We start from the raw sequence: 26,112 nt of genomic DNA, 5'->3' as shown, positions 1-26,112 counted from the left end.
GTATGGAATAAAATTATCTAGGTGAAGAAAAGAATTAGCCCAGAAGCATTATTGTTTTTTTCCCTTGTCCTCACTAGGGTATTTCTTCTGAAAAATCATCCCAGAAAACAAATGGTTTAACTTTTTTTCTTCCCTCTATTCTTTATTTTTGTGTGTGCTAGTACTGTGGCTTGAAATCAAGGCCAGGCCCTTGTCTTTTAGCTTTTATGCTCAAGGCTAGTGCTCTATCCTGAGTCACAGCTCTACTTCCCACTTTCCAGTAGTTAATTGAGGATAAGAGTCTTACAGAGTTTAATGCGGGCTAGCTTCAAATTGTTATCATCAGATCTCAGCCTCCTAAGTACCTAGGATTACAGGTGTGAGCCACCAGTGCCCAGATTTTCCCCTCTTTAACTGAAAGCAAATCTATGTTCAAAGAAGCAATTCAAATTTAAAGAATCCTTAAGTGGTATTTTGAATGGGAAACTAGTAGTTTTCCAAGGTACTGTTTAATCTCATCACAGTCTATTTATAACAAGTAGTTCCAAAATCTCACTGTATAGTAACTAAACCCTAATTACTAAGTCTTTTTTTCCCTAGTAATATTTGCTGAGAATTGAGTTGCTAAATTTTTACTGGTGTTTGTCACAAATTTATCTAACGAGCAACTTCTAAACTAAATTCTTCCATGTATGTAAATGTTAGAGTAATCACGAAGTACCTGCTTATATGCATTAAAATCTAGAAAGCTTTTCGTATTTCTTTTGATTTTCTTTCTCTTGCATTTGCTTGTATGTATAACCTAAATATGCAGAAACTTAAAGGCTAAGACCTAATCTCATGGTATTGTTGTATATGCCATTTAATGCCATCACTGACCTGGAATGCTGTTAACTGGACTCAGATTCTCTCACTGGGGAAGATTCTCTGCTTGACTGCTCTCTGCTTTCTAACCCTACTGCTGACCTTCTGGAAGAGTTTGCCCCCATAGCAATGTCTGCTCCTGCCCACAAAGGTAAATTCTTTCTTCTTCTAAGGCCAAGATGTTACCCCCCACCCCCCCGGAGAAGAACCAAGGAACTCCTGAGAATTTCCCATATCATAAATGCTAGTACATGTTCGAAATCTCTGTTTATATAAAAACATTACTTTGTACTCCTAGCCATTGTGTTACAATACCTCCCAGACTATATACTAAGCCTTAGGCAACAGATTGATGAAGGTATCATTTTCTGACAAGAACTAGAGTACAGTATTCCATAGACCTTTTATAGGCAGGCCCCTTAACAGCCAAGCACTGATTGTAGTTATTAATTTGATAAAATCTAATTCAAGGATTTTGAGTACTAATTGTCACAATAAAGAAATTAACAAGTCCTCAAATGCCAGTCTCCAAAGATTGAACTTGTGAAAGTTCAATTTTATTTTACCTTTATTGATTGATTATTGAGTTTCTCTTCCTAATCTACAATTTGTACTTCTTAGTCTTAGATTGGTAATTGTTGGGAATTCTGCTGCCAAAGGAAGCTTGAATCAAGTTCTGTGCAGTAAGCTGTCTGTGATGGTGACAGGTGCAATGCCTGGCTTACTGTGCAATAGGCATTTACAGAACCTATTTCTATGCTTGGATGGTGAAGTTTTACAGCAGATCCGTAGAAAAGGAATAGTGAAAGCCTTTTCTGAAGGGAGCTCAAGAAGTAAGCCTTTAGCAATGGCTAAAAATAATCTCATGCTTTGAAGTGGTACAATAGCTGAGATTTTGTGTTTACTCCTGAGAGCACTAAAATGAAGTTTTTATAGAGTATAGGTAGTATAGATAGCCAAGACAATTATGTCTTAGCAGAAGTGTGTCAGCAGCAATGTGTAATTACAGATGAACTTGCAAGATAGGTACTCAGCAGGAACTTGCTGGAAGGTGGCTTTAGTTAGGCTAGTGAAGAATATCCTAACAAACTTCTGCTGGAGTACATGTGATCTTATGCCCCAGAATTCCCTGAGTTCTTTGAAAGTCTTTTCTTTTCCACTTATAGAGCAGAAGTATTTTGTTGGCTTTGTACACAGTGGCTTTTTCTCTTCTGTTGATTTGAGAGGGCATGTAAGAGATTGATGCTGGGATTGTACTCTGAGCCTCACACGTGCTAGTACAGTGCCTCCTTTTTTTTTTTTTTTTTTGGTCCAGTTGTGGGGCCTGAACTCTGAGCCTGGGTGCTGTCCCTCAGCTCTTCAGCTCAAGGCTAGTGCTCTATGACTTGAGCCACAGCACCACTTCCGGCTTTTTTTTTCTGCTTATGTGATGCTGAGGAATCGAACCCAGGGCCTAATGCATGCAAGGCAAGCGCTCTACCACTGAGCCAACTTCCCAGCCCCCAGTGCCTCCTTCTTAACTGCTTATTTTCTTCTCTTCCCCTATACCTTGGCTTTGAATTTTTGAACTTGGTTAGCCAGGCCTCTGTTCATCCAATAAAGAATATAGATGACCAGTTCCAGTGCCTTTGTGAATTAGTGGAATTGAAAAGTTACTTTATATACTTAGTAGGGAGAATTCTTCCAATAATCCATCTCCCTAGTCATTTATGAAAGTCTTAACATGGTCAACTCTAAAGCAATTTTTTCTGATGCCTATTTTCTAGATGCACTGCTTTCATTTCAACTCTAGAAAAATAAGCACTTTCACCTTTGAGAACAACATTGAGTGTTAATTGGTGGAACTTTGTGTCTCTTTCTTGTTCTCTCATTTGTTAATCTCTACCTCTGTTGTTTCTGCTTCTGTGCTTGCATTCTGTATTAAGCTGCAGAAGATAGTAATCTCATCTCAGGTTTTGATGTCCCTGAGGGCTCGGAAAAGGTGGCAGAAGATGAGTTTGACCCTATTCCTGTACTGATAACCAAAAACCCACAAGGTAAGAAGGAGGTTGGGGAAAAGAGAAGAGCTTGACATCAGCTTTCATGGAAGTGATGATGTACTTAACCTGCAAGGTGGTAGCGAGCATTACCATCTAATGAAGGACATTTGAGGCAATACGTGCATTGCAGACAGAGCTAGAGATACTGATAGTGTTATTTTGACGCCTGAATGAAGATGGTGTTTGTTTAGAAAGAAGAATTAATAGTTTGACCAAAAGTTAGTTTTTTACAAAGTATCAAGCCAAAAAGGAAGTTATCTTCAGTCATAGAAACATGAAAGTATATATCAAAAACACAACATTTTTATCTTGATTATAACACTCTGTAATAACTATTTTTCCCAAACAGATTAACAGTGGTATCAGCCACATCTTTTTGGACATTTATGGAGCATTGTTATTCCTCTTTGATGGATTAAAATTTTTGAACATGGCATAAAACACTGAATTGCCATAGGACCATCTACTTATTTTCAAAAGCATGTTCTTTTTTGTAGAGTCTTAATAACTAAAAGCAAAAATTGATTTTTACTTTTAACAGGGAGATAGCTTGATGTTAACAGAAATTCTTAGGCAAAATATGTATGGGTTTGAAAGCTTGTAGTAATTTTGCAAAGTGTCCTGCTCATACTATAGTGTGAAAAGGTGCCTGAACTTCTGGTGGGAGGTGGTGGGAGGTAGCTAATTTTTATGTTTAAAAATCAACATGCAAGTGTTTGCAAATATAAAATGTTGCTTCTGTAGGTTTCTTTTTTTTTCTTCTGTTTCTCCTCTGCTTGCTCTGCACATCTAAACCTTAACCCTCTGTGTTTTGTACTGAATTCCTATCTCTCCACTTCCAGGTGGGCACTCTAGAAACAGCAGTGGGAGCTCTGAGTCCAGTCTTCCCAACCTAGCCAGGTCTTTGCTGCTGGTGGATCAGCTCATAGATCTGTAGCGGTGACCCAGTAGCAGATGCAATTCTGTAACGTTCATACCGTAATATAACAATTTCATTATGGAGTTACGAGAAAATGATTTTTTTTTTAATTCTGCAAATAAGGGGCCCACTAGCCCTTTCTCCTACCTTTGCCTTCTCCTATAGAAATGATAAGGAAAGAAAATCACTTGGCCCTCCAGATATATTCTTTGGCCAGTTCCTCCCTGTTAGTTTGCTGTGCTTTCTCATTACCCTTTTTCAATAGCATTATCTTAAATCAAGCACTAGATACCATGAGCTTCACCTCTGCTGGAATTGGACTCCACCAAAAGCTTAATTGTAATTGAACTGACACCTTTGTCTCATTCTTGCTAGGAATGACCTCCCAAATCAATCCTCTCTGCTTCTGTCCCCTTGGCCAGATGCTGATGAATGTGTTTCCCTGCTTTTACGTTTTATCTAGATGAATTATGAGGATATAGCTTCTTCAGCTAGCTTTAACTCCAGGCAGTAGCTTGGAGATTAGGGTATGGTTTAAGAGAGGGTAAAGCTGGCCGGTTGTATGTATTTGAGAAGAGAAATTGAGGCCTGCCCTAGCCAACCAACTTTGACCTTGTTTGACCATAGACTTAGCCAAGGGATTTTTACACCCCACGCAACCTGCTCAGCATTCGTCCCGCTTTCTGGCTTCCATTGAATCGCGATTTCCCAGATCTGGAGACGTGACTGCAAGTACTTGAGTTCCTTGGATAAAATGTGTATGTTGTACAAATCCTAAATATTACCATTCCTCTTCATGTTACCTGGCCCAAGCTGCGATTTCAGAATTAGACCAAAACAAAGACAGTGGTGGTAATATGATATACCTTTTATTAGAAGACTTTTCACTGGGGGGTGGATGGGAAAGGGAAGGAATTGTAGCAGAAACAGATGTATTTTTCTTGTGATTTTTATTTTGATTCAAATATTGTAAATTGTGTATAAATGAAAACACTGAATAGTTCTGTTCCCACTTGGTGTTTCAAGTCCAATATCAGGTGTCTGTACAGGGTTTCGATCCCTTTCCCTTGTGTAACCACACAGCAATCCTAAGGTGTAACATAAGGAATTATTTTGAGTAGAGTATGTGTCTTGCTATAAGCTTTCAGCAAGTCCTCTGTCTCTGTAGAATTAGCATGTTGTTTATTTTCCAATAATCAGAATTAAGTATACTGACCAGCTGGGCACAATTTGACTGTGGCTACTTACTTTTCGTTCTCTCTGGTGTTTAAATTGATGGCTGCAGAATGTGCTCAATTGGTTTCTTTGGCTTCGTAGATTAAAAAAACAAAACAAGAAAAAAAAAAAACAAAGCATAATTCTTCACTAACCTTAGACTGTTGTTCATATGATAAATAAAGGCTCCTGCCTTGACATTGACAACATGCCTCATGGTCACCCTGTGTATATGTTTAAAGTGTATTTTATTTCCTCACATGGAAAGCACTTTTATAAAATCACCCTTTTGAAAAGAAACGGGCACAGAGAACCCTCTTGTTCTCTTCTTCAAGTGCCATTGTCTATGGTCTAAAGGGAAATCCTTAGTTGATCAGATTTGTACAAATAAAATCCCAAGTCCATTTGCTTGTTGGCTATCTAGTACTTTTGTTTCTTCCTCACATTTGCACTTTAAGGGGGGAGTGGGGGGTGGGGGGAAAGAACATTTAGCAGCAACAAGAGCCTGCAACCACTGTAGTCTGGAGGGCCAGCTTTGCAATGTGAGAGCGGCCTATGAAAAACATTGGAGGAATGGCTGCCTCTTAGTCTTCCTCTGACTTTAACTGTTTCCTGTGCTGGCTGAAACTAATGAGCTAGGAACACATCATGTCCAAAAAACGAGAGCAACAAAAGCTTCCTGCTCATGAAGAGCTCTCTGCAGCTGGGTAGCAGTGGAAATGGGACTTGATTTACCCCTTTATGGAGAGGAAAATTGCTGCAGATTAGAATTGTGTTCTTTTCCTGGCTATAGAAGAATGTATAAAGTAATGAAAGAAATGTTTATTTTTAAATAAGGATAATGTTTAGGTCTATGTTTTCATATTTGATTTTTTTCACACATACATGTTAGAAATACAATGAAATATCTAGTTTCTTGATTTAATTGAAAATTTAAAGAGTAAAGAAATTAGCTAAGTGTCTCTCAATAGCTCCTTTCCTGCATTATTGGTAATTACATTGGGATAGATTATCTAGTCTTTTGGCTCAGTAAAGCTTAATGGAAACAGTTAATGAAAATGGACAGACTTGAAGGCAGAGATGATGGTGATAGACGACTGAGGAAGATAATGACTAGAAACTCTCTTGGACTTATTCTGTAAGAATAAGGCTTCAAAGGGGAGAGCTGTCTGTTTGGTAAATAACTTACGTGTTTTCCAAATCACTCAGGTGATTTAGTAAACCAAGCCTTCCTTAGTTTGTAGCATCATCTCAGCTAAAAGAGTTCATGTGAGATTCATATATATACTAGTAATTTATAGACCTGTGGAGCAACAGACTGAGCTGAGCTGCAAGAGAGACCTTAGGGAGCATCTGCTAGTCCACAGACTTCATTTACAGGGTAGGACCTGAGCTGATTAAGTGAAGTGGTAAGAGAAGAGGTGAGGGAAGGTCAGAACACCTCAGATCTCAACCTGACCTTGACCAGACACTGGCTAAGTGATCCTCAGCAGACTGTTTGCCCTATCAAAGCTGCTGTGAAAGATGGGTTTGGACTACATGGTCTTTTTGATTATAGACGCATAAAGTCCTAAATTTGTATTATGTTTCAAAGGATTATGAGGGATTTATACAATCCTGATGTTCTTTAATTATCCTCTGGATTCCTGTATTACTGTAGAATTATCCAACATTGACATGTTAGAATTATAATGTACTTTTATGAACCTACTTGCTCTTTCTTAGTTATCTGAATAAAAGCCTAGATCATCACAAAGTTTTGGATATAGATTTCCCCTTTTTTAATAACATACATACCTATTCCAATAAACAGTATCAGAAGATTTCTATTCTTTAAAAATGTATGATCAGGGATCTGCCTTTAAATTATAGGCATATACTATCTGCATGGTTATTTTTGTTTGCTTGCTTTGCTTTATAGCATTTCAATGAGATAACTGAATTCAATTTTCTGTGTTTCTAAAAATAAATTTTCTCAGAGGAGATAAGATTCAAAATGGACACATAATAAATGTGATTATAATCATTGTAATTAATTATTTCCTTCACAGACCTAAACAGAATTTTTTCTTCTAATTGGATGTTATTCCCTCAAAGGTATCTGATTTTGCTTGGGAAGTTAATACCTATCCTAATGATGTAGCCTAGCATCATTTATTTTTTAAACTTTTATCCTTAGACATAATATGAAGAAAGGCAATATGGTACAAGAAAGTCAGTTTTACTATCTAATTTGTATGTCTTTCATTATCTGAAAATATATTCTCCGTCTTGGTCTGCTATTTTCTCCCACTTCTGCTTCTGAGTAATGTTAGGCTATTTCCAGAAAGCAAAAACACTCCAATAAATAGTAAAAATCCACACATTTTCCAGAGAGGACTTTATAACAGAAAGTGAACATGGTCAATCTTAATTTCTTTAACACTCTAAGTAAAGGAACTTGTATGTGTCCTCAGTCTTTATGGTTTAGAAAATACAAAGACCGGTGTTTAAAAATATTTCTGAAAGGCTGTCACTTTGTTTCATGTCATTTGATATTGGACTTGGCTTTTCCTGAGAGAACTTAGATCACTAATAATTGGAGAAAATATCAAGAAAAGAACCTATTTTTCTCAAGAAAATTTTCTGTTTCCCTTTAATATTGATGCCCTACTCTCCTGAGAGGTAATTGGTCATTTTGATTCATACTAACAAACTTACCCGTGGTCAGGAATGGTTGTCTTCAGCACTCCTGGGAGAATGACTACCCCTAGGCAGGCAGGAATTCCTGTTTAGCTGAACAAATACATAGAAATCCTGAGCCAAAATAAAATCTCTTGGGATGAGATTTTCCCATGATCTCTAGGAGTCTTTAACTTTAGTCTGTAAGATTATCAAGGTCCAGTCGTTGCTGACCTGGAGTTCGGGGATATAAATGATGCCATTACATAATATACGTAATTTGCTGATTTAAACAAATTAGAGGCTGCCGGGCAAAATATAAAAATTGCATTTAGTAGCTATCTTGTATTTCTCTCTAGAGACTAATTTTACCAACACAAAATTAGCCTCCCCCTAACACATACATACACTGTGGAAATGTTCCTCAAGTTGTATGTGCTTCTGTTTCTTGAACTGCAGTGAATCCAGATATTCATTTCAAATAATCTGTAACAAGATCCTATTTACTTTCTCCTGTGTTTCCTTTCACTGAAGTGGGGGAGGGAGGCTCCTTGGAGAATGCTAACCTATGCAAACAAAATTACAAAAAGGTGATAGTTGCTAGAATGGAAGACACTTGCTTGGTTCCACGTTGTGTCCTGAATTTACTTTTTTTTTTCCTGTGAGTATTCTACTCCACCCTATCACCCTCCCCTTTTTCGCTTGGATGTATGTTTACCATAAGTCTTGAATCTGTCCTCCCCAAGAAGACAGACAGATGTATATGAAGTATCTTACACAGTAAAAATGTGAAATTTGAACATTGCTTCACAAGTATTGTATAAATGACAAGTGTGTAAACAACTTTCTTATGTGAACATACAGGGGAATAAAGACTTTTATCTGTTCAAATGACCATATGATGTTTAGAGATGTAAGTAACAAAATAGTTGCTTGTTTTCCTGAGCTGAAAACCCACTTTTGAAGAAAGAATTTAAACACATTGTTGAGCAGCAGTAAGTATAGTGGACATGTGTGAGAAACATACTAAAGGCATTATAATGAGTCATGGCCAAGAATAAAACTTCCTGTGGTCAAACAGAATGACATACCTGTGAACAAACTTTGGATAGGGAGAGACATAGTATCACCAGACAAGTACTGGCCTCCCTCCACTTCTGGGGTTTACTATAGCTATCCAACAGATGATAGAATCAAGTAGTTAAAGTTATGATTGAAGCCAAAAGTGTACAGAAATAATTAGTTTGGTGTACATCCTTTAATTCATTGATTTGAATTTCAGGCTGGGTATGGTGGCTTATGTCTGTAATCCTAGCTACTCAGGAGGCTTCCTTGTAGTTCAAGGCCAGACCCCATCCAAAGAACAAGACACTGTCTCACAAAACAATCAGAAGGAAAAAGTGCTGGAGATGTGCACAAGCAGTGGAGCTACCTGCCCAAAACCCTGAGCTCAAGCCCCAATTCTGAAAAAATAAATAAATAAGGAAAAAAAAAGAAAAGGAAAGAAGAAAGAAAAAAGTTAAACGAAAACCTTATGGATTTCAATCAGTGCCAGATTTTTGAAGATCTGTGAAAGAAAATGTGGCTTTCTATTCACTTACTACTGTAAAAGGCTGCCCAATACTCCCAAGTCGTTATTTTGACTCTTGGCAAGAGTTATGACTTGGATAATCCCAGTCACTTTTTTTTTTTAATCTCATGCTGTAGAGAAAAGTAAAACTCTTGACATAGTTCATCAAGAAATATCCACCCTGAAATTTAAATGTTAAGATTTCAGTTCTTCGGAGAGTACTCTGATAGTAGTCTATGTCATATAGATGAAATTTTCTGGGTCATTCCATCCCCAAATCATCTAGCACTTTCATTTACTTCAGAAGTTAATAGGAGCCAGGCACTGGTGGCTCTCACCTGTAATTCTGGCTACTCAGGAGGCTGAAATCTGAGGATGACAGTTTGAAGTCTGTGAAGACTTTTTTTTTTTGTCGGTTGTGGGACTTGAACTCTGGGCCTGGGCGCTGTCCCTCAGCTTTTCAGCTCAAGGCTAGCACTCTACCCCTTGACCCACAGAGCCACTTCCAGCTTTTTCTGTTTATGTGGTGCTGAGGAATCAAACCGTGAGCCTCATGCATGCAAGGCAAGCACTCTACCACTGAGCCACCTTCCCAGCCCCTCTGTGAGACTCTTATCTCCAATTAAATCACAGAGAAAGCCAAAAGTGGTGCTGTGGCTTGAGTGATAGAGTGCTAGCCTTGAGCAAAAAGAGCTCAGGGATAGAACCCAGTCCCAGAGTCCAAGCCCCAGGAACAGCCAAAAAGAAGAAGTTAATAGGGGACAGTATGGGTAGTTGCCAACCCATCAAGTACTTTTGGAGACCCTTTAGTTACTACTTGAGGAGCATGAATTCTTAAATCTACATAGCTTGTGGCCTTGACTAGATTAATAAAGAGTTATTAACCCTAGAAGTTTTGAAAAGTATGTTTTAGCTTGGCACACAGTACTGCATCAGAGCATGAAAAAGATTTTTACTGGCTTAAACAGACGTGATACAACAAAATCAAAAGACCCATTAGCAAAAAAAAAAAAGACCCATTAGCAAGAATAACAATAAAATGCCTATCTTAGGCTCCATGAGAAGTAAGAGCCTTTTGCAGACTATATAGCGAGGTCCTGAGCTTAATTCTCTGAGCTCTGTGGTCATATCTGCTATATATTCCATTTAACAGAGAAATGATATTAAATTACATTAAATGATATTAAATCATGAAGTTAAGTTGGTGTGAACCTTTCATTACTAGTAAGCAGACTGCTACAAGCATGTTTTTCATTGTACAAGGTTGTGCTCATTTACAAAGTCCGTTCACGCAACACATGCAACTTTTCCTGTAAAAACACATTCACATATTTCCCCAAAGATCTTTAACTGTCAGCAAAATTTCTCATTTCTTACCCTCTCCCCCGCTTCTCTCTTTCTTTCCCAGTGCTGGTGCTTGAACTCAGGGCCTGGGCACTGTCCCTGAGCTGCTTTTGCTCAAAGCTAGCACTCTACCACTTGAGCCACAGCACCACCTCCAGCTTTTTCTGTATATGTGGTACTGAGGAATAGAACCTAAGGCTTCATGCATGCTAGGCAAACACTCTAATCCACTAAGCCATATTCCTAGACCCTGCAAGATTTCTTATATATACCTTCTATTTAGTTGTTTGGAATCTTTCCTCTTAACTGCCTTGCTTGCCTGTGGGCATATAGAAATAGGGGCTTTACCATATTTTCCATCTTTGGCCTTTAGAGTAATAGGCCTGGAGAGCTGCAAAAGCTCAGTTACTCAGGACCTCCAAAAAGAATGGGAAGGTTGAGAGACTTGGCTGCCTCAGAAAAATCTACTGAATATACTTTTCAGCCTATCAAGGCAAGTTAATGCTGAAAGAGAAGTGGGGAATGGCTGTGGTACTTCTTTAAAGAACAGAAGTCTAGAGATTATGATGTTTTTTAAACATTGTTGCTAATTTTAAATGTGGCTTAGCCCATTACTCATTATGAAGGTTACAGAATATGTGAGTTGAAGAATTTTCTACCTGGGTTCCAGACCAAAAGGCTACTTTTTGACAGAAATAATTATGGTGGGTTAGGCATGTTCTTCCTACCTGTCTAATTCTGTGTATTGGATGGATGGACACACACACACACACACATACACACTCTTTCCCTGGTTCTTCACAGCTCTCAAAATGTAAATTAGCATTGTGGCGGAGGGCCAGTACCTCACACCTATAATCTCAGCTACTCAGGAGGCTAAGATCTGAGGATTCAGTTCAAAGCCACCTGGTACAGACCAACCCAAGGAGACCCATATCTCCAGCAAAATGCCAAAACTGAAGGCATAGCTCAAGTGGTTGAACACCAGCCATGAGGGGGGAAAGCCAAACAGGAGTTTGAGACCCTGAGTATTGGCACTCACACACACACACACACACACACATACACACAAATACAAATGTAATCTAGCATTGCAGACATCTAAAAATCTTCTGAGTGAATAGATAATAGATAGCTACTGCTTTCTGGCAGTCCCTGTATGTACTAATGTGGGTTTGACTAAGCTTAACTTAAATTCTCAAGTGCACTGACTCCATTCAAAGTAGTGTTTGTTATTGTTACTAACCCATATAATGCCAGAATTAGCCCCTGTTTTGGCTAAATTTTCCAAGTTTGTTTTGTTCTAAAAGACATTTGCTTTTCTTCAAAAACTAGTATAGCATCAACATTCAAGATAGTTTGAGAAGATGAGAAATTGTGCCCTAATTTTGGCAACTGAAAACTTTATCATACTGTTGCTATCCTCTTCTACCTATCTAGGACTTGGTGAATTTTATTTTGGAAAACTTTTGCTCCCATTTCAATTGATCTTCCCTTCACCCCCAAATTATCATCTGAGTCTCATTGAGACCTACTGTAGTATAATATCAGTATTTTAGCCTAAGAAATTGCATCCATACATATTGCAAAGGAAAAAGTGTTCCATTTATTTCCTCTCAGTGGACTGATGCTTTCCTAATACTTAAATTCATAGTTTTGTTATAGTTGTAATGCAAGAAAAGTTTTATTATCTCAAAATTTCATCCTTCAAATACTATTCTGAAAGCTGTTTGGCAATATTACAGAATATGGCTTAAAATTTGAATTTGGAATCCACTTGAATGCATTCAAACCATGAGAAAGGAAAATTTAAATGAGTTAAAAACAAACCCACTTGTTCTTTTTGAAAACTATTTTAAAGTCAGAACTGTTAAAAAAATTGCAAAAAGGAGTATTCAGAAAAACACAATATTTTTTATTAAGATGTTTAGATCCCTCTACTTTCTCTTTACAATGTAATGTCTCTCTAAATGACTGGTTTCCCAATAAACTGATTTTGATGCCTCTTGTCCTGTGTTCTCGTGTGTTTAATTCAAGAGCAGGGGATACTATATTTAGCAGAAATTTCTACAAGCTAATAGTTTACCCAGGAGGGAAGAGGGCCCATGTGGGTGGGAGAGGGATGCTTAAATTCCATCTGTACAGAGGTCCAAATCCTTGTCCCTAATATTTTTAACCTGGTGGGTTGGGAAACTACAGTGGTATCTCTTTATTGAGCCCATGATTAAATGATACATTTCCCCTCAACTGCCCTTTCTTGGATTCTTCTTGCTTAGTTACATATGCCTTTTTCCTACCCTCTTGCTAACATGTGCCCAATGACATACTTCTAACCTGCTAATATTTCTTGGAAGGTAAGCTCTCTTGCATTCTGATAATTGTTTCTTTGATTTTAAAAGCCAGAGTACCCTGAGGCACCTCTACCTAGATAGCTGTAGACATATATTGGAGTTTGCTAATACTTTCCTAATTACCCATGCATTTTACTCCTGCTTAAAGAACGTAATGATGGATTCATTTAAGCAAAGGAGATTTTTGCTGAGAAGACTGAAAACAAAATTCCAGGCTAACTCCAGCTGAAGGTGATTTTATTTACTATGATTTGATTCTGTATGCTTCCTTTCAAAAGTACCTTCAGTATTTGCATTTGGGCACTCTGTGCTGTGTGAATAGTGCTTGTGATGTAAATCATCAAATAAATTTGCATTTATCCAGCAGCCATGCTCTGCTTCTTTTCAGAGGGTCTGATCCTCAGCTGTGGAGTAAATGGCCACATGCCAAGATAATGAATTGAGTTCATCCTCAGACATTGTTTCTACATAATCCAAAACTGTCATGGTATATGTGGAGATGAGTGACTGGGTTTGTTTTCATTCCATTGTGAGCCGGTGCCAGGTAGAGCAGGTGTCCGTGGCTGACCCCACCAGTAGGAGCATTGCATAGTTATGCTGAATGTCTGTGTGCCTAACATCTTCATCTCCTTTCCTGCACATGTGCCTATCATGTTCTAAAATTGTGAGGTGGTGATTGGTTGTGTTCCAGTCTGTGTGCAATTTCCTTGCTTGACTTTTTTTTTTTCCTTTTCCATTTTCAACATTTATTATTTGGTCCCACAATGTTTCTGCCATGGGTTGACCATTAAATGTTCCCAAAGAGTTGAACTGACCTGCACATTAATTCTGCATTTTGTGCTTTTCCAGGTCTCCAGAGAGAGCCTAATCCCTGCCCTGTAATTACTGTAGAGCACTTTAAAGAATCAACGGGCATTAAAGGCCTTCCCCTGTATCCAGACCCCTCCAGCGTACCTGGTGCAAAGACTCAGAACAACTTAGAATCTGACTACTTGGCCCGAGATGGTCCTTCAAGCAACAGCTCTTTCCACAGCAGTGAAGAGGAAGGGACTGACCTGGAGGGAGACATGCTGGACTGCAGTGGGTCTCGACCTCTCCTCCTGGAGTCTGAAGAGGAAGATGAGAGCTGTAGGCCTCCCCAGGGAAAGCTGGGAGGAGCCATTCCCTTTACTCCATCTGAAGTCTCTACTGAGCAAGGCAGAGTGGCACAAGGTGGAAGAAAGAATCAGTTTCAGCCCCTCACACAGTCAACCACCGATGTTCACAATGAGCCAGATGTTTTTGCCACAGCTCCCTTCAGGAGCTCAAGGATTCCAACTGATGACATGGACATTTTCTCCAAAGCGCCATTTGTCTCCAAAGGCAATGTGGCTTCTTCCCAGCCAGAGGAGGTGGACGTGTTCTTAAGAGCTCCTTTTACCAAGAAGAAAAGCATGGAGGAGTTACCAGCTGTTCAGGCCTCCTCCCAGGAGCTGCCTGTCCCTGCAGGTCTCCTCAGTCAGACAGGTGATGTTCCTCTTCTCTCAAGTCTTGATAGAGCAGTATACACCACTGTCCAAGCTCAGTATTCCATAGCTAGTTTTGTGCAACAATCTAACCTCCCTTCCCATCCTGTGCAAGCAGCAGACCATCTTGACAGCATTTCTCCCAGAGGATCCTCCGTGGAATCGGGGAGCCATCCAAATGACAGAAACAAAGGACCTCAACCCCACAAAGAAGCTGTCTCAAGCCCTGTGGCTGGCAAACCATTCCGACCCCAATCTTTATCCAAATATTCTCGTCACTATAGCCCAGACGACGAGCCAAGTCCAGAAGCTCAGCCCATTGCTGCCTACAAAATTGTCTCTCAAACCAATAAGCAGTCAATAGCTGGCTCTGTTTCCATCACATCCCTTTCCTCCAGGACTATGGAGCTGCCCGCTTCTGATCCTTTTGCGTTAGCACCCTTTCCTTCTAAAGCAGGCAAGCAGAAACCTTAGGAACAGTATGGAGCCTGAGGCCTGACGCCACTCACCCCACCCCATCAGTACCCACCACACCACTCCTAGCTGAGCCTTCTCAAGAAGTAATACTATCAGTTACTCTGATTCAGTCTCCTGCATCCAAGCAGTCTCTTCAAGTCAGCAAACTCAGTTTCAGTGACACTTACCTGAAGCCCTTTTAAGTTATGCTTGTTTATTTTTGTTAGTATTTGATTTCTGGACCACCTTCCACCTCTCCCCAGAACTCTTCATTGTTGGTTTTGTTTTTGTTTTGTTTTTTTTCCTTCTTCCCTCCACCCAGAAAATTTTAATCCAGGAATATTCTACCCCTAATTTCCAAGGATCATAGTATTGCTAGTTTTAATTCCTGAAGCTCCTGTTCTGAGTCATAGCTATTTGAAGAGTTAGTTAATCTTTCCAGGGCCCAATTAAATACTCTTGGAATGGGGAGATTTCTAAAAAGAAGAGCAATATAAAAAATCCTACAGGACTGAGAAGATGGCTCAGTAGTAGACTGCTTGCCTTGCATGCATGAGGGCTGGGTTCAATTCCTCTGCACCACATAAGCAGAAAAAGCCAGAAGTGGAGCTGTGGCTCAAGTGGTAGAGTGATAGCCTTGAGCTGAAGAACTTAGGGACAGCGCCCAAGCCCCAGAGTTCAGGCCCCATAACCGACAAAAAAAAATCTTGCACATTAGGAAGTATAATTCTGCAGCTACTACTCATTCCTATAGAACCAGCATTTCTTGAAGGTGGCTGTGGATCTGTTCCTAGGTCTGTGTGCAAGCCATGCTGGCCCTTCTGCAAGAGTGACTATGGTATATAGTGTGTCAAGTCTCTTTTATATAGGCATACATAGTCAGGTGGATAGGGCCTTCTCCACATCCATACTATTTAAACTTAGATATTCAGTTATATGTGGTGCATGGACATGCATGGATATGTGTGTGTGTGCACACGTGTGCAGGAAATATTTTTCCTTTAGGTAAATCTTACCCCCATACCTACCTCCACTATCAAATCACTCATTTACTGGCATTTGCCTGCTGATTTAATTAACTTGAACCCTGCTTTTATTGATGTTGGGTTTTGCTGGGTTTTTTCCCCCTCAAGACAAGATTGAATTCATTCGAAGGTATGAGGAAAATTCTGCTGAAACAAGTTACATAATGGATTTATTTTCCTCAAAGTTTTTCTTTGCTGTTAACAAATTCTATTTATGTAGTATCATTAAAAATTGTCCTTACATGTTTTCCTCTTAAAACAATGGAAAGAAGCTAGGTGCCATTGGCTCACACCTGTAATACTAGCTGTTCAGTAGGCTGAGATGAGAATCGTGGTTCGAAGCCAGCCTGGGCACGAAAGTAGTGAGATTCTTATCTCCACTAAAACTACCCAAAAAAAGCCAGAACTGCAGCTGTAGCTCAAGTGATAGAGCACTAGCCTTGAGCACAAAAGCTCAGGGACAGCTGCCAGGCCCTGAGTTCAAGCTACAGGACTAGGGGATAAAAAGCACTTTGTTACTGTTCCCTGGATACATTAACTCAGTACTATCCTTATGAAATTCATTAATCATGAGACTTGGCTTCCAGCTACATTTGCTTGTTTGTTTTTCCGAATCCTTTTCATATTTCTCTCTGCCTTGAGAAAATATGAATCTAAGGCACAGGAATTTGTCTGGGAGGATGAAAAAGAGCTTAGCTAGCCATTAAAAATTATTTTAATTTCTTTATGTTAAAGCAGACAGAGTGTCTTTTATTTCTAGAAAGGTGTGATTGATTACTAATTTTTTCATTACACTTTATGTTTAGTGCCTTAAAATAAATGCTAGATCTCCACAGGAAGATTTCTGTGGAGAAAATTCTATGAAATGAAGGTAGGCTGCATCAGTATCAAACTTGACAGCTGCCTGCCACTTGTAGATGTCAGGGATTTCTCTTCTAGCTGGGGAAGTTGAGAGACTGTGTACCAAATCAGGGTAGTGATTTAAGAACGACTGGAAAGCCAGGTGCCAGTGGTTCACACCTGTAATCCTACCTATTCAGGAGGCTGAGATCTAAGGATCACAGTTTAAAGCTGGCCTGTGCAGAAAAGACTGCTACTCCTACTCCAACTAAGCAGCAAAAAGCTACAAATAAAATCATAGGTCAAATGGTAGAGCGCTAGTCTTAAACAAAAAAGATAAGGGACAACTTGTACTCAGACCCTGAGTATAAGCACACCCCCACCCCAGCCACATACACACAGAATGATTGAAAATTCATTGAGAATTGACCCTAAATGCTAAGCTCTAATGCAAGAGAAGTGTAACTTGGTTGTAGGGCACATGCTTAGCATGTATAAGGCCCTGGGTTCAATTTTCAGCACTAAAAAAATGTGTGGATCTTCATGATGAAGTAAGAACAGTAACTTTTCAATTTTTTTCTTACTGTTCACTTATTTCAAATGTCCAGGTTAAAAGATGAACTTAAATAATTGACACTCTGTCAATTATACAACAGTGGTTTTTCCAATTGAGGTCTCAACCATACCAGAAACCTGACTTTTACTGTGGTGGATACTAAATTTTCATTCAGAGAATTTTTCCTCATGATGGTACATACCTGTCATTCCAACTATAGAAAGAAATTCAAGCTGGATGATGATAGTCCTGGCCAGCCTGGAGTTGGAGAGAGAGCTCTTATCTCAAAAAAAGAAAAAAGTGTGGAGCACATGTGGAAAAGTGTCTGCTTCCGAACCACCAAGTTACTTGGAAGGCTGAGGAAGGAGAATAGCTTGAACCCAGGATTTTAGGGTCAAAGTAGGCAAAACAGAGACACCCATCTCTTTAGAAGAGAAACTTAAAACTGGGAGATTATCTCACGTGGTGGTGGATGCCTGTAACCCAACACTTGGGAGGCTGAAGCAAGAGGACTGCAGATTTGAGGTCAGCCTGGGGAACATGGCCAGTTCCAGGCCATCTGGGATACCTAGTAAGACCTTGTCTCCAGAAGAGAAATAAGAAGAGATGATTCTAAGCCCTTTGTGTTTAGGGTTACTTCAGCAACAGGCCTACAAAATGTTCTCCCTTTGCTTATTTAATGTCCTAATCAAATAACTATTTAAATTATCAAGGTGCAAGTCAGAATGAAGTTATGATTTTGTTTTATGGATCATTTGTGAAGCATGGAGCTATTAACCTTAACTCCCTCTCCTTTTTTAAATCTTTACTGGAGACATACCATGGGTAGAAACTATATGCCATCTTTAAATAGGAATTCAACCAATGCAAATTCCTTTTTTTTAAAGTAATACAAGAAGAAATTTTGGTTTGTGGATTACATTAATTATTAGGTATGATTGTCAAATTTTGAAGACCAGTGCTATGGTAAAGTTTTTGTTTTGTTTTTGTCCTGTCAGTGTTTGTCTTCAGGTCATGTAGAGTAAGTGTGTCATTTAAAGATTAAGTGTCTTGGGGCTGGGAAGGTGGCTTAGTGGTAGAGTGCTTGCCTTGCATGCACAAGGCCCTGGGTTCGATTCCTCCACACCACATAAGCAGAAAAGGCCAGAAGTGGCACTGTGGCTCAAATGATAGAGCGCTAGCCTTGAGCTGAAGAGCTAAGGGACAGTGCCCAGCCCAGAGTTCAGGCCCCATGACTGACAAAAAAACAAAAACAAAACCCAAAACCAACCAAAGATTAAGTGTCCTTGTGAGAAATCATTCTGAGTTTGGGAATCTAGACATCTTCATTTTAAGGGAATTAGAAGTACTGAGGTGCTATAGAGTTAGTAATGAAAACTATACTGTAACAAATTAATATTAAAGAGGAAAAGTAATATACATGGCAAGTAAGATACTGTCTTGTGTTAGTTTGTAGTATGTGTTAATTTGCTTTACACATTTGATAAGAAATAGGAAATAATGGATTTTTTTGACCTTCCAGTGCAAAGCAATGAGCCAGAATATATTTAGACAAAGCATTGTGCTACAACATGTATTGATGAACTCAAAGAATGTGCTGGGCTGGGGGTGGAACTCAGTGATAGAATGCTTACCTATCATGTGTGAGCCTCTGGGATTGATCCCAAGCACAAAAAAAGAAAGAGAAAAAAAATAATGCCTGTTAGCTGACATACAGTCTTTTGGCTCCAAATGTTTAGTTCGATTAGAAACGGAGCCAAGTGTGGGGGCTCAAATGTAATCCCAGGAGGAGTTCAAGTCTGTCCTAGACAATTTGTGAGACCCTATCTTCCGAGGCTGATGAATGGTATAGGGCATGCATAACGTGCAAAGCCCCAGTTTCAAGCCCCACTACTGAAGAGGGAGAAAAAGGAAGGAAAATGAGATGAACAAAATTAAATTCTGGCAGTACCTAAGGGAATCTAGTGAAGTCACTTACTGATAAGTTGAAAATCTCAGGCTGGTGTGTATATGTTTACTAGCCCATGTTGTGTCTACATCTGGCAACAAAAAAATCTCTAAACATACAGGAAAATATTGATCTCTTAGGGGCCCCCTATATTTAGTACTTTATAGAATATGTGCACATTGGTCTTTTCAACTACTTGGTAGACATTTCGCCGATGTTTAAAGAAAGTAGCAGGTTTGAGTATAGTATAGTCACCAAAATAATCTAATGAGACATTCTGTATTTTTCTTCCATAAAGAAAAATAATCAAATATGTAATGTGTATGCATTCATCAAATAGGAAACTTTATTATAGGAAGTTGAGAGGGATGAGATACAATGCTCTCCTAAGCAGGAAGTATACAACTTCAAATACAATCATTTGAGTCCCTAAAAAAAGAAAATAGAAACAAATAGATGCTAGTTTCTACTGTCTTTAGGATAGAAATTGAAAAGCACATCTCAAGTCATCTATCAGTTTGGATTCCCAGTGATTTCTATGGAACGTGGGACCCTGGAAAAGTGGAGAAGGGACTGTAGAAGGCAGGAATGCTTAGTTGATGTTCACAATCCTGCATTCTAGTGCTAGTCCTTGCCTAAAATACTGAAGATTTTCAAGTGGAATCATGTGATTTGAATTCTTAGTTTGTCCATTACCTTTGTCAGTTAATACTTGTGTTGCTATGTTTTAACCACCAGAACACTTGAAAACTTGTTAATGCAAAGTTCACTCAAGGAGGATTTTCAAAATGTTTAAAAATAAAAAAGTATCTGTTTGGAAATTGTTTTCCTTCTGTCCCTTAAAGTCTTCCTAGCTCACCTTTTTCATTTTTGTTCCCAGTTTCCTTACTCAGCAGTTCCCTGTTTTGAACAGTGCAGTAAATGGATGGGAAGAAGTATGGTTGAATCATCGTGCTGATCTTTTGTTGTCTCCCCTGTTACTAGAAAGTTTATTCTTAAGTTTAACTCAGCCTTGACAATCTCCCAAATAACAATAAAATGCTTCACCTTTCCCATTTCTTTTGGACTTGAAGAAACTAATTATAGATGGTTGGTAGGACCCAGCTTTATTCTTGAGATACAACCTAAAGGCAGCTCTCAACCTTGATCTAGGCCTGGGCACTCTCGAATTTAGGGCCAAGAAAATGTGTGTAGGAACTCTAGCAAACTGAAAATGGCTATTAACTACACATGGCTTAGTCAAATACTCCCATAACTTATAGTTCCATAAATTTAGTCTAAACTTGATCACAGCAGTCTCCTAAGTATGTGTGGCAGTTTTAAGTTGATACTATTCTTGAAATCAAGTCAGTGTTACTTACACACCATTGTAGTAGAACCATATGCACATGCTAAAAGATCTTAGATTCCTTTAGTCAAGGAATTGTAGAAATGGTTTATACCAACATCATTTAAAGTAGCACTCACTAAGGCTAAGAGCTCAGTGATAGAGACATGTTTAGCATCCATAAGGCCTTCGATTGAATCCTCAGCACCTTGAGTTTGAGGGTAAAGGGAAATAGTGCTGCCTTTTCATTCAGAAATGAAAGTTTTATTCGTGTGAATGGAGTGTGTGGTCCTGTGTGTTTGTGTCCATGTATGCACACATAGACACCCTTATGTTTTCTTCCATGGTATTAACTCAACCCTCTTAATAAAGGCATCCACAGAATATTAAGAAACTATCATAGGTGTGTGACATGAGTAAATTCAGGTCCTTTTGCCAATACCTCTTAAATTGGAACTGGAGTTGTTCTCAACAGTTTGGAGAGATTGGACATTCATTGCTTGAGCCTCCTTCCCAAGGAAGTCAGTCCAAAGTAAGGCCGATGGGGGCTGGTCATAAAGACTTATGCATGCATTGAGAGAGCAGCAGTGACTGGACACTACAAGGCCTGCAAGATGCTCCTGTGAGGGAATGTTGAGTATGATAGGAACAGAATAATATGGCCAAGGACTTTACTCATTCCATGAAGAAAAGGTGAACTCTCCACTGTCAATATTTGGAGTTGACGGAAGAAGGTCTACCCCACTCCCTGGATTGTGGAGGTCATCTGGCCTCAGGAAAAGAATATGTGAACAATCTCAAGGGCTGTTAACAAGAGAAAGGAAAGGAAAGACCATAAAGTCAATCTGAACAGTTTTTGCAATACCTCTTATTTGCAGACTATTGGATTTATGTTATTGAACTCTTGGTGTGATCTAAGTATCTGATAGTTTTTATGAATAATTGTTGTAAACTCCTATATACTTTATTAAATGGACTGAATTAAGTGACATATATTGTGTTTTATCTTTGTCCTAAGATCCAAGGGAAACATAAATACCTTAGTATGTTAGTACAAAGCCTTGTGATACATTTTAAGGAAGAATTTTGGAACTCTGCACGAAGGGAGAACTTCCTGCCTACCTCCTCCCCCACAGAAAAAAAACATTTGACTGAACTTTAATAAGCTTATCTTAAATGAACAGGATTCAGGGAGAGCTGACAATATGCTGAGTTCACAGAGCCACGGCTAAAAGGTGCAGGGATGCCAGAGGAGCTTCACATCTGTAATCCTGGCTACTCAGGAGGCTGAGAATTGAGGTTTGAAGCCATCTTGGGGCAGGAAACTGGAGACTTATGTTCAGTTTATCACCAAAAAGCCAGAAGTTGCCAGGCACCGGTGGTTAATGCCTGTAATCCTAGTTACTCAGGGGGCTGAGATCTGAGGATCGTGGTTCAAAGCCAGCCCAGGCAGGAAAGTTGGTTTAGACTCTAATCTCCAATAAACCACCAGGAAATTGGTGGTGTTGTAGCTCAAGTGGTAGAGAACTTGCCTTGACCTGAGGAGCTCAGGGACAGTGCCCAGGCCCAGAGTTCAAGACCCACAACCCAGAAGAAAAAAGCCAGAAGTGAAGCTGTGGCTCCAGTGGTAGAACACCAGCCTTGAGCAAAAATGCTAAGAGAGAGTGCCTAGACTATAAAGCCTCAGTAACAGTACACACAAGATTCAGGAATTCAAAGAGTTCTGGTGTAATATAACTTGCACAGGTTAACCCAAACTTGCCTGCTTTTCTGAGAATTTAAAATCTAAAGATAGGTCCCTTCTTTTTCTACAATATGGAGTTTTCGTACTTTTCCTGTTTTGAGGTAGCATTAACCAAAAGTGCAAATTTCCTTTTCTATGACTGTAGCTGCTGTGTGGGGAGCCCTTTCAGATTCCACTAAACCTGCCAAGGCGTGGGACAGAACTCACTTTTATACTTGTGTGAGTCACCTTTTCCCTCAAAGACTGGTTCATAAAACATCAACCAGGAAGGAAGTTCCTTTATATTGCTCCAAATTAAGAGCCAAATGAGAAGAACCAGGAAAAGCCATGAGTAAATGGTTTAAAGCTGCTCCCTTGAAGAGACAAAGCCCCTTTTCACCTTTCCTTTTACATATCTTGAGCTCATCATTCCTTATGTAGGGAGGGCAAGATTTGGGCTCAGGTTTGCATGTTAGCTTTTGTTGAGGGACACTGAGCAGTTCCTCAACTTGCTGTTACAGAAGGTTAGTCCACACGTCCAAATGGGGTCCACACATTCCCCTCTATACAGTGATAATAATGTGATAAGAAGACCAACTAAGTAATGAAATTCCCAAAACCAGAGGGGGGGTGGCTGGGAAGGTGGCTCAGTGGTAGAGCACTTGCCTTGCATGCCTGAGGCCCTGGGTTCGATTCCTCAGCACCACATAAGCAAAAAGAAAAAAGCCGGAAGTGGCGCTGTGGTTCAAGTGGTAGAGGGCTAGCCTTGAGCTGAAGAGCTGAGGGACAGCTCCCAGGCCCAGAGTTCAGGCCCCACGACCGGGCCTCACCCAAAACCAGAGAGGGTGATTCTAACATCTTCTAAGTTTCTTCCTGTCTGAGGGTAGGAAATTTTTTTTTGTCAATTGTGGGGCTTGAACTCGGGGCCTGGGCACCGTCACTGAGCTCTTCAGCTCAAGGCCAGCGCTCTACCACTTGAGCCACAGTGCCACTTCTGACTTTTTCTGCTTATGTGGTGCTGAGGAATCGAACCAGGGCCTCAAGCATGTGAGACAAGCACTCTACCACTGGGCCACCTTCCCAGCCCACATGGGCAGGAAAATTTGATTACCAAGCACGTGCTTTGTTTCACTCTTTAGAGAAACTTGAGACTACCTAAGAACGATGTTAGGGAAGGCATTGCCGCTGTGATGAAAGAAACAAATATTAGATGCTGCAGTGAGGATTTTGTTTTGAGACCTGGTCTTGCTACGTAACTCAGCCTGTCCCTGAACACATAAACTTAAGGGATCTTCCAGCCTCAGCCTTCCCAGTAGCTAGAACTACAGGTGTGTGTCACTGTAATAGGCATGCATGATGCAGAGGAAGGAATGAGGCAAGAAATATACAGTCACCTAGAAGCTGAAAGACAAGGAAACATCCTTCCCTCTCAGCCTATAGAAAGAACTAGATGGTGACTTTGTGTTTCTAAGAAATTATACCATTTGAGGCAAAGTCAAAGCCCCACAGTTAACACCAGGAAACGGGGTGAGGCCAAGGGGAAAGGAGAGGAGAATGCAGTCAAGAAGTCAATGTATAGACTGCAGAATTCAATAAAGGGAAGGGGTGAATGTGTGGGAATAATGTTGTGTAACAATGATCAAGATGCATTGTATGCATAAACTGCTTTGTTAAGTGGAAACTCCTGTACAACTACTTAAAGATAATTTGTTAAAAATAGACCTGTTGATTTTTTGCGGGGGAGGTCGGTTGTGGGGCCTAAACTCTGGGCCTGGGCACTGTCCCTCAGCATTTCAGCTCAAGGCTAGCACTTTACCACTTGAACCACAGCGCCACTTCCAGCTTTTTCTGCTTATGTGATGCTGAGGAATCAAACCCAGGACCTCATGCATGCAAGGCAAGCATTCTACCACTGAGCCACCTTCCCAGCCTGACCTGTTGATGTCTTAGCTCAGTGAAAATGACTTCAGATTCTTGACCAAACTATAGAAAGAACTGGATTTAAGCGACTAAATGATGTGGCAATTTACTACAGTAGCAGTAGGAAACATACTGGATTTCTATTTGATTTTCCAGCTATAGTGATACCATTGTGTTCCACCCATTAACAAATTGGGCTTTACTTATTAAAATATTTGCATATATTTTACATTGCATATAGTGTTGAGACTTTATCAATTCCCCAAAACTTTGAAATTCATAGAAAATGTCATAGAGTTTGGAAAGAAAAGATGAGGGAGCTTGACAGTGAGGGACATGGAGGAAGAAGTAAGTCTTCAATGAAGAAATCATTGGAACATGTTTTATGGGTTTACCAGTAAAAGAGAACACTGTAAAAAAGGAACCAGTGAAGGTGAAGGAATAGAGAGAATGAAAAGCAAATGGACAAGAGCACCCCTAACACCCAGTTCTTGGTTTCTAAACACCATTCTCCAAAAGTTCCAGGTCTCCAATGACAAAGCATTGGACTACAGCAGGAAACATCAGGAGAATGGTTTGAACACAGATTCTTGGGGCTACAAGCCTAGCCCTCAAAAATTTCTTTAAAAAGTTAAATGTCACAGGACACAAAAGCCAACCTAAAAGAAAAACCAAAGTCAGTGTCAGAATGACTTGAGTGATCAAATGCCATGGGATTATAATGCCAAATGTAACATAAATATGTGCAAGGCACCAGTGGTTTGTGTCTGTAATACTGAGGAGGCTGAGATCCAGAGGATCAAGGTTAGAAGTTGGCTAGAGCTGAAAAGTCAGAAAAACAATATGCAATTAAGCTAAATGCTCCACTAAAGATGTGGCTCAAGTGGTAGAGTGCCAGCAGAGCAAACAAACCAAGCAAGCAAGCAGGAGGACTCAAGTTCAAGCCCCATAACTGCCATTAAAAAAAAAAGAAGAGCAGGGCTGGTGGCTCAGTGGTAGAGCGCTTGCCTTGCATGCCTGAGGCCCTGGGTTCGATTCCTCAGCACCACATAAGCAAAAAGAAAAAAGCCGGAAGTGGCGCTGTGGCTCAAGTGATAGAGTGCTAGCCTTGAGCTGAAGAGCTGAGGGACAGCGCCCAGGCCCAGAGTTCAGGCCCCACGACTGGACTAAAAAAAAAGAGCTAAGTGTTGGTGCCTCACACCTGCTTAATTACTTAGGAGGCAGACATCTGAGGATGTGTGTGTGTGTGTGTGTGTGTGTGTGTGTGTGTGTGTGTGTGTGTGTGTGTGTTGGAGATAGGAGACTCTCTAACCACACACACACACATAAGCTGGAAGTGGAGCTATGGCTCAAGTGGTAGAGCGCTGGCCTTGAGCACAAAAACTCCAAACCTAGCCCTGAGTTCAAGAGGAGGGGGGAGGTAGAAAGGGAGAGGAGGAGGAAGGAAAAAAGAAGTAGAAGTGGTGGAGCAGTATCTATGAGCCCACATTGATGTAGACATTTTTAAACGAGGAAAGAAATCTTACACAGTTAAAATCTTTCCACCTAAGGAAATGAAGCTTAAGTCCACCCACCTTGAATGTGGGTGTGGCTGTGCTTGGGAAGAGGTAGTGTAGAAAGCGATGGGGGAGACTAACAGCAGCAGAGACCAGGCAGGCCTCCAGCTTGCACTTTTGACAGGAAGGGATGGGAGGGGCCTTTCACTTCTGAGGACGTCATCCCTCCAACCCCTTACCCCATTCCAAGAAAATAACCAGTCAAATTACTCTGCACCTGGCTCAGGTTTAAGCTGTAATGTTTTGTCTTGTACTCTCCATTGGGGTTACTTGTAGATTAAAAGGAAACCACGCAGCCTATGTTTCTTTGGGCA

General features: G+C 40.0%; 1 protein-coding gene across 4 annotated transcripts in view; it reads left to right on the top strand.

Moving 5' to 3' along the window:
* Aak1 (AP2 associated kinase 1) overlaps positions 1-14,923 on the top strand; it is a 175,211-nt gene extending 160,288 nt beyond the window's left edge. For 3 of the 4 annotated variants that reach the window (XM_042683071.1, XM_042683070.1, XM_042683069.1), the window contains one exon: positions 13,792-14,923. In XM_042683071.1, the coding sequence (XP_042539005.1) occupies positions 13,792-14,921 (1,130 nt within the window). In that variant the 3' untranslated portion in view covers positions 14,922-14,923. Of the gene's footprint in view, positions 1-2,768; positions 2,880-13,791 lie in introns of all 4 variants that reach the window. The other variant, XM_042683068.1, reaches the window with a different exon arrangement.
* Positions 14,924-26,112: the final 11,189 nt, after the last annotated feature.

This window comes from Dipodomys spectabilis, unplaced genomic scaffold (genome assembly GCF_019054845.1).
Source record: "Dipodomys spectabilis isolate Male_0828 unplaced genomic scaffold, ASM1905484v1 ptg000079l, whole genome shotgun sequence".
Classification (NCBI taxonomy): Eukaryota; Metazoa; Chordata; class Mammalia; order Rodentia; family Heteromyidae; genus Dipodomys; species Dipodomys spectabilis.
This window is presented reverse-complemented; position numbering and strand designations above follow the sequence as displayed.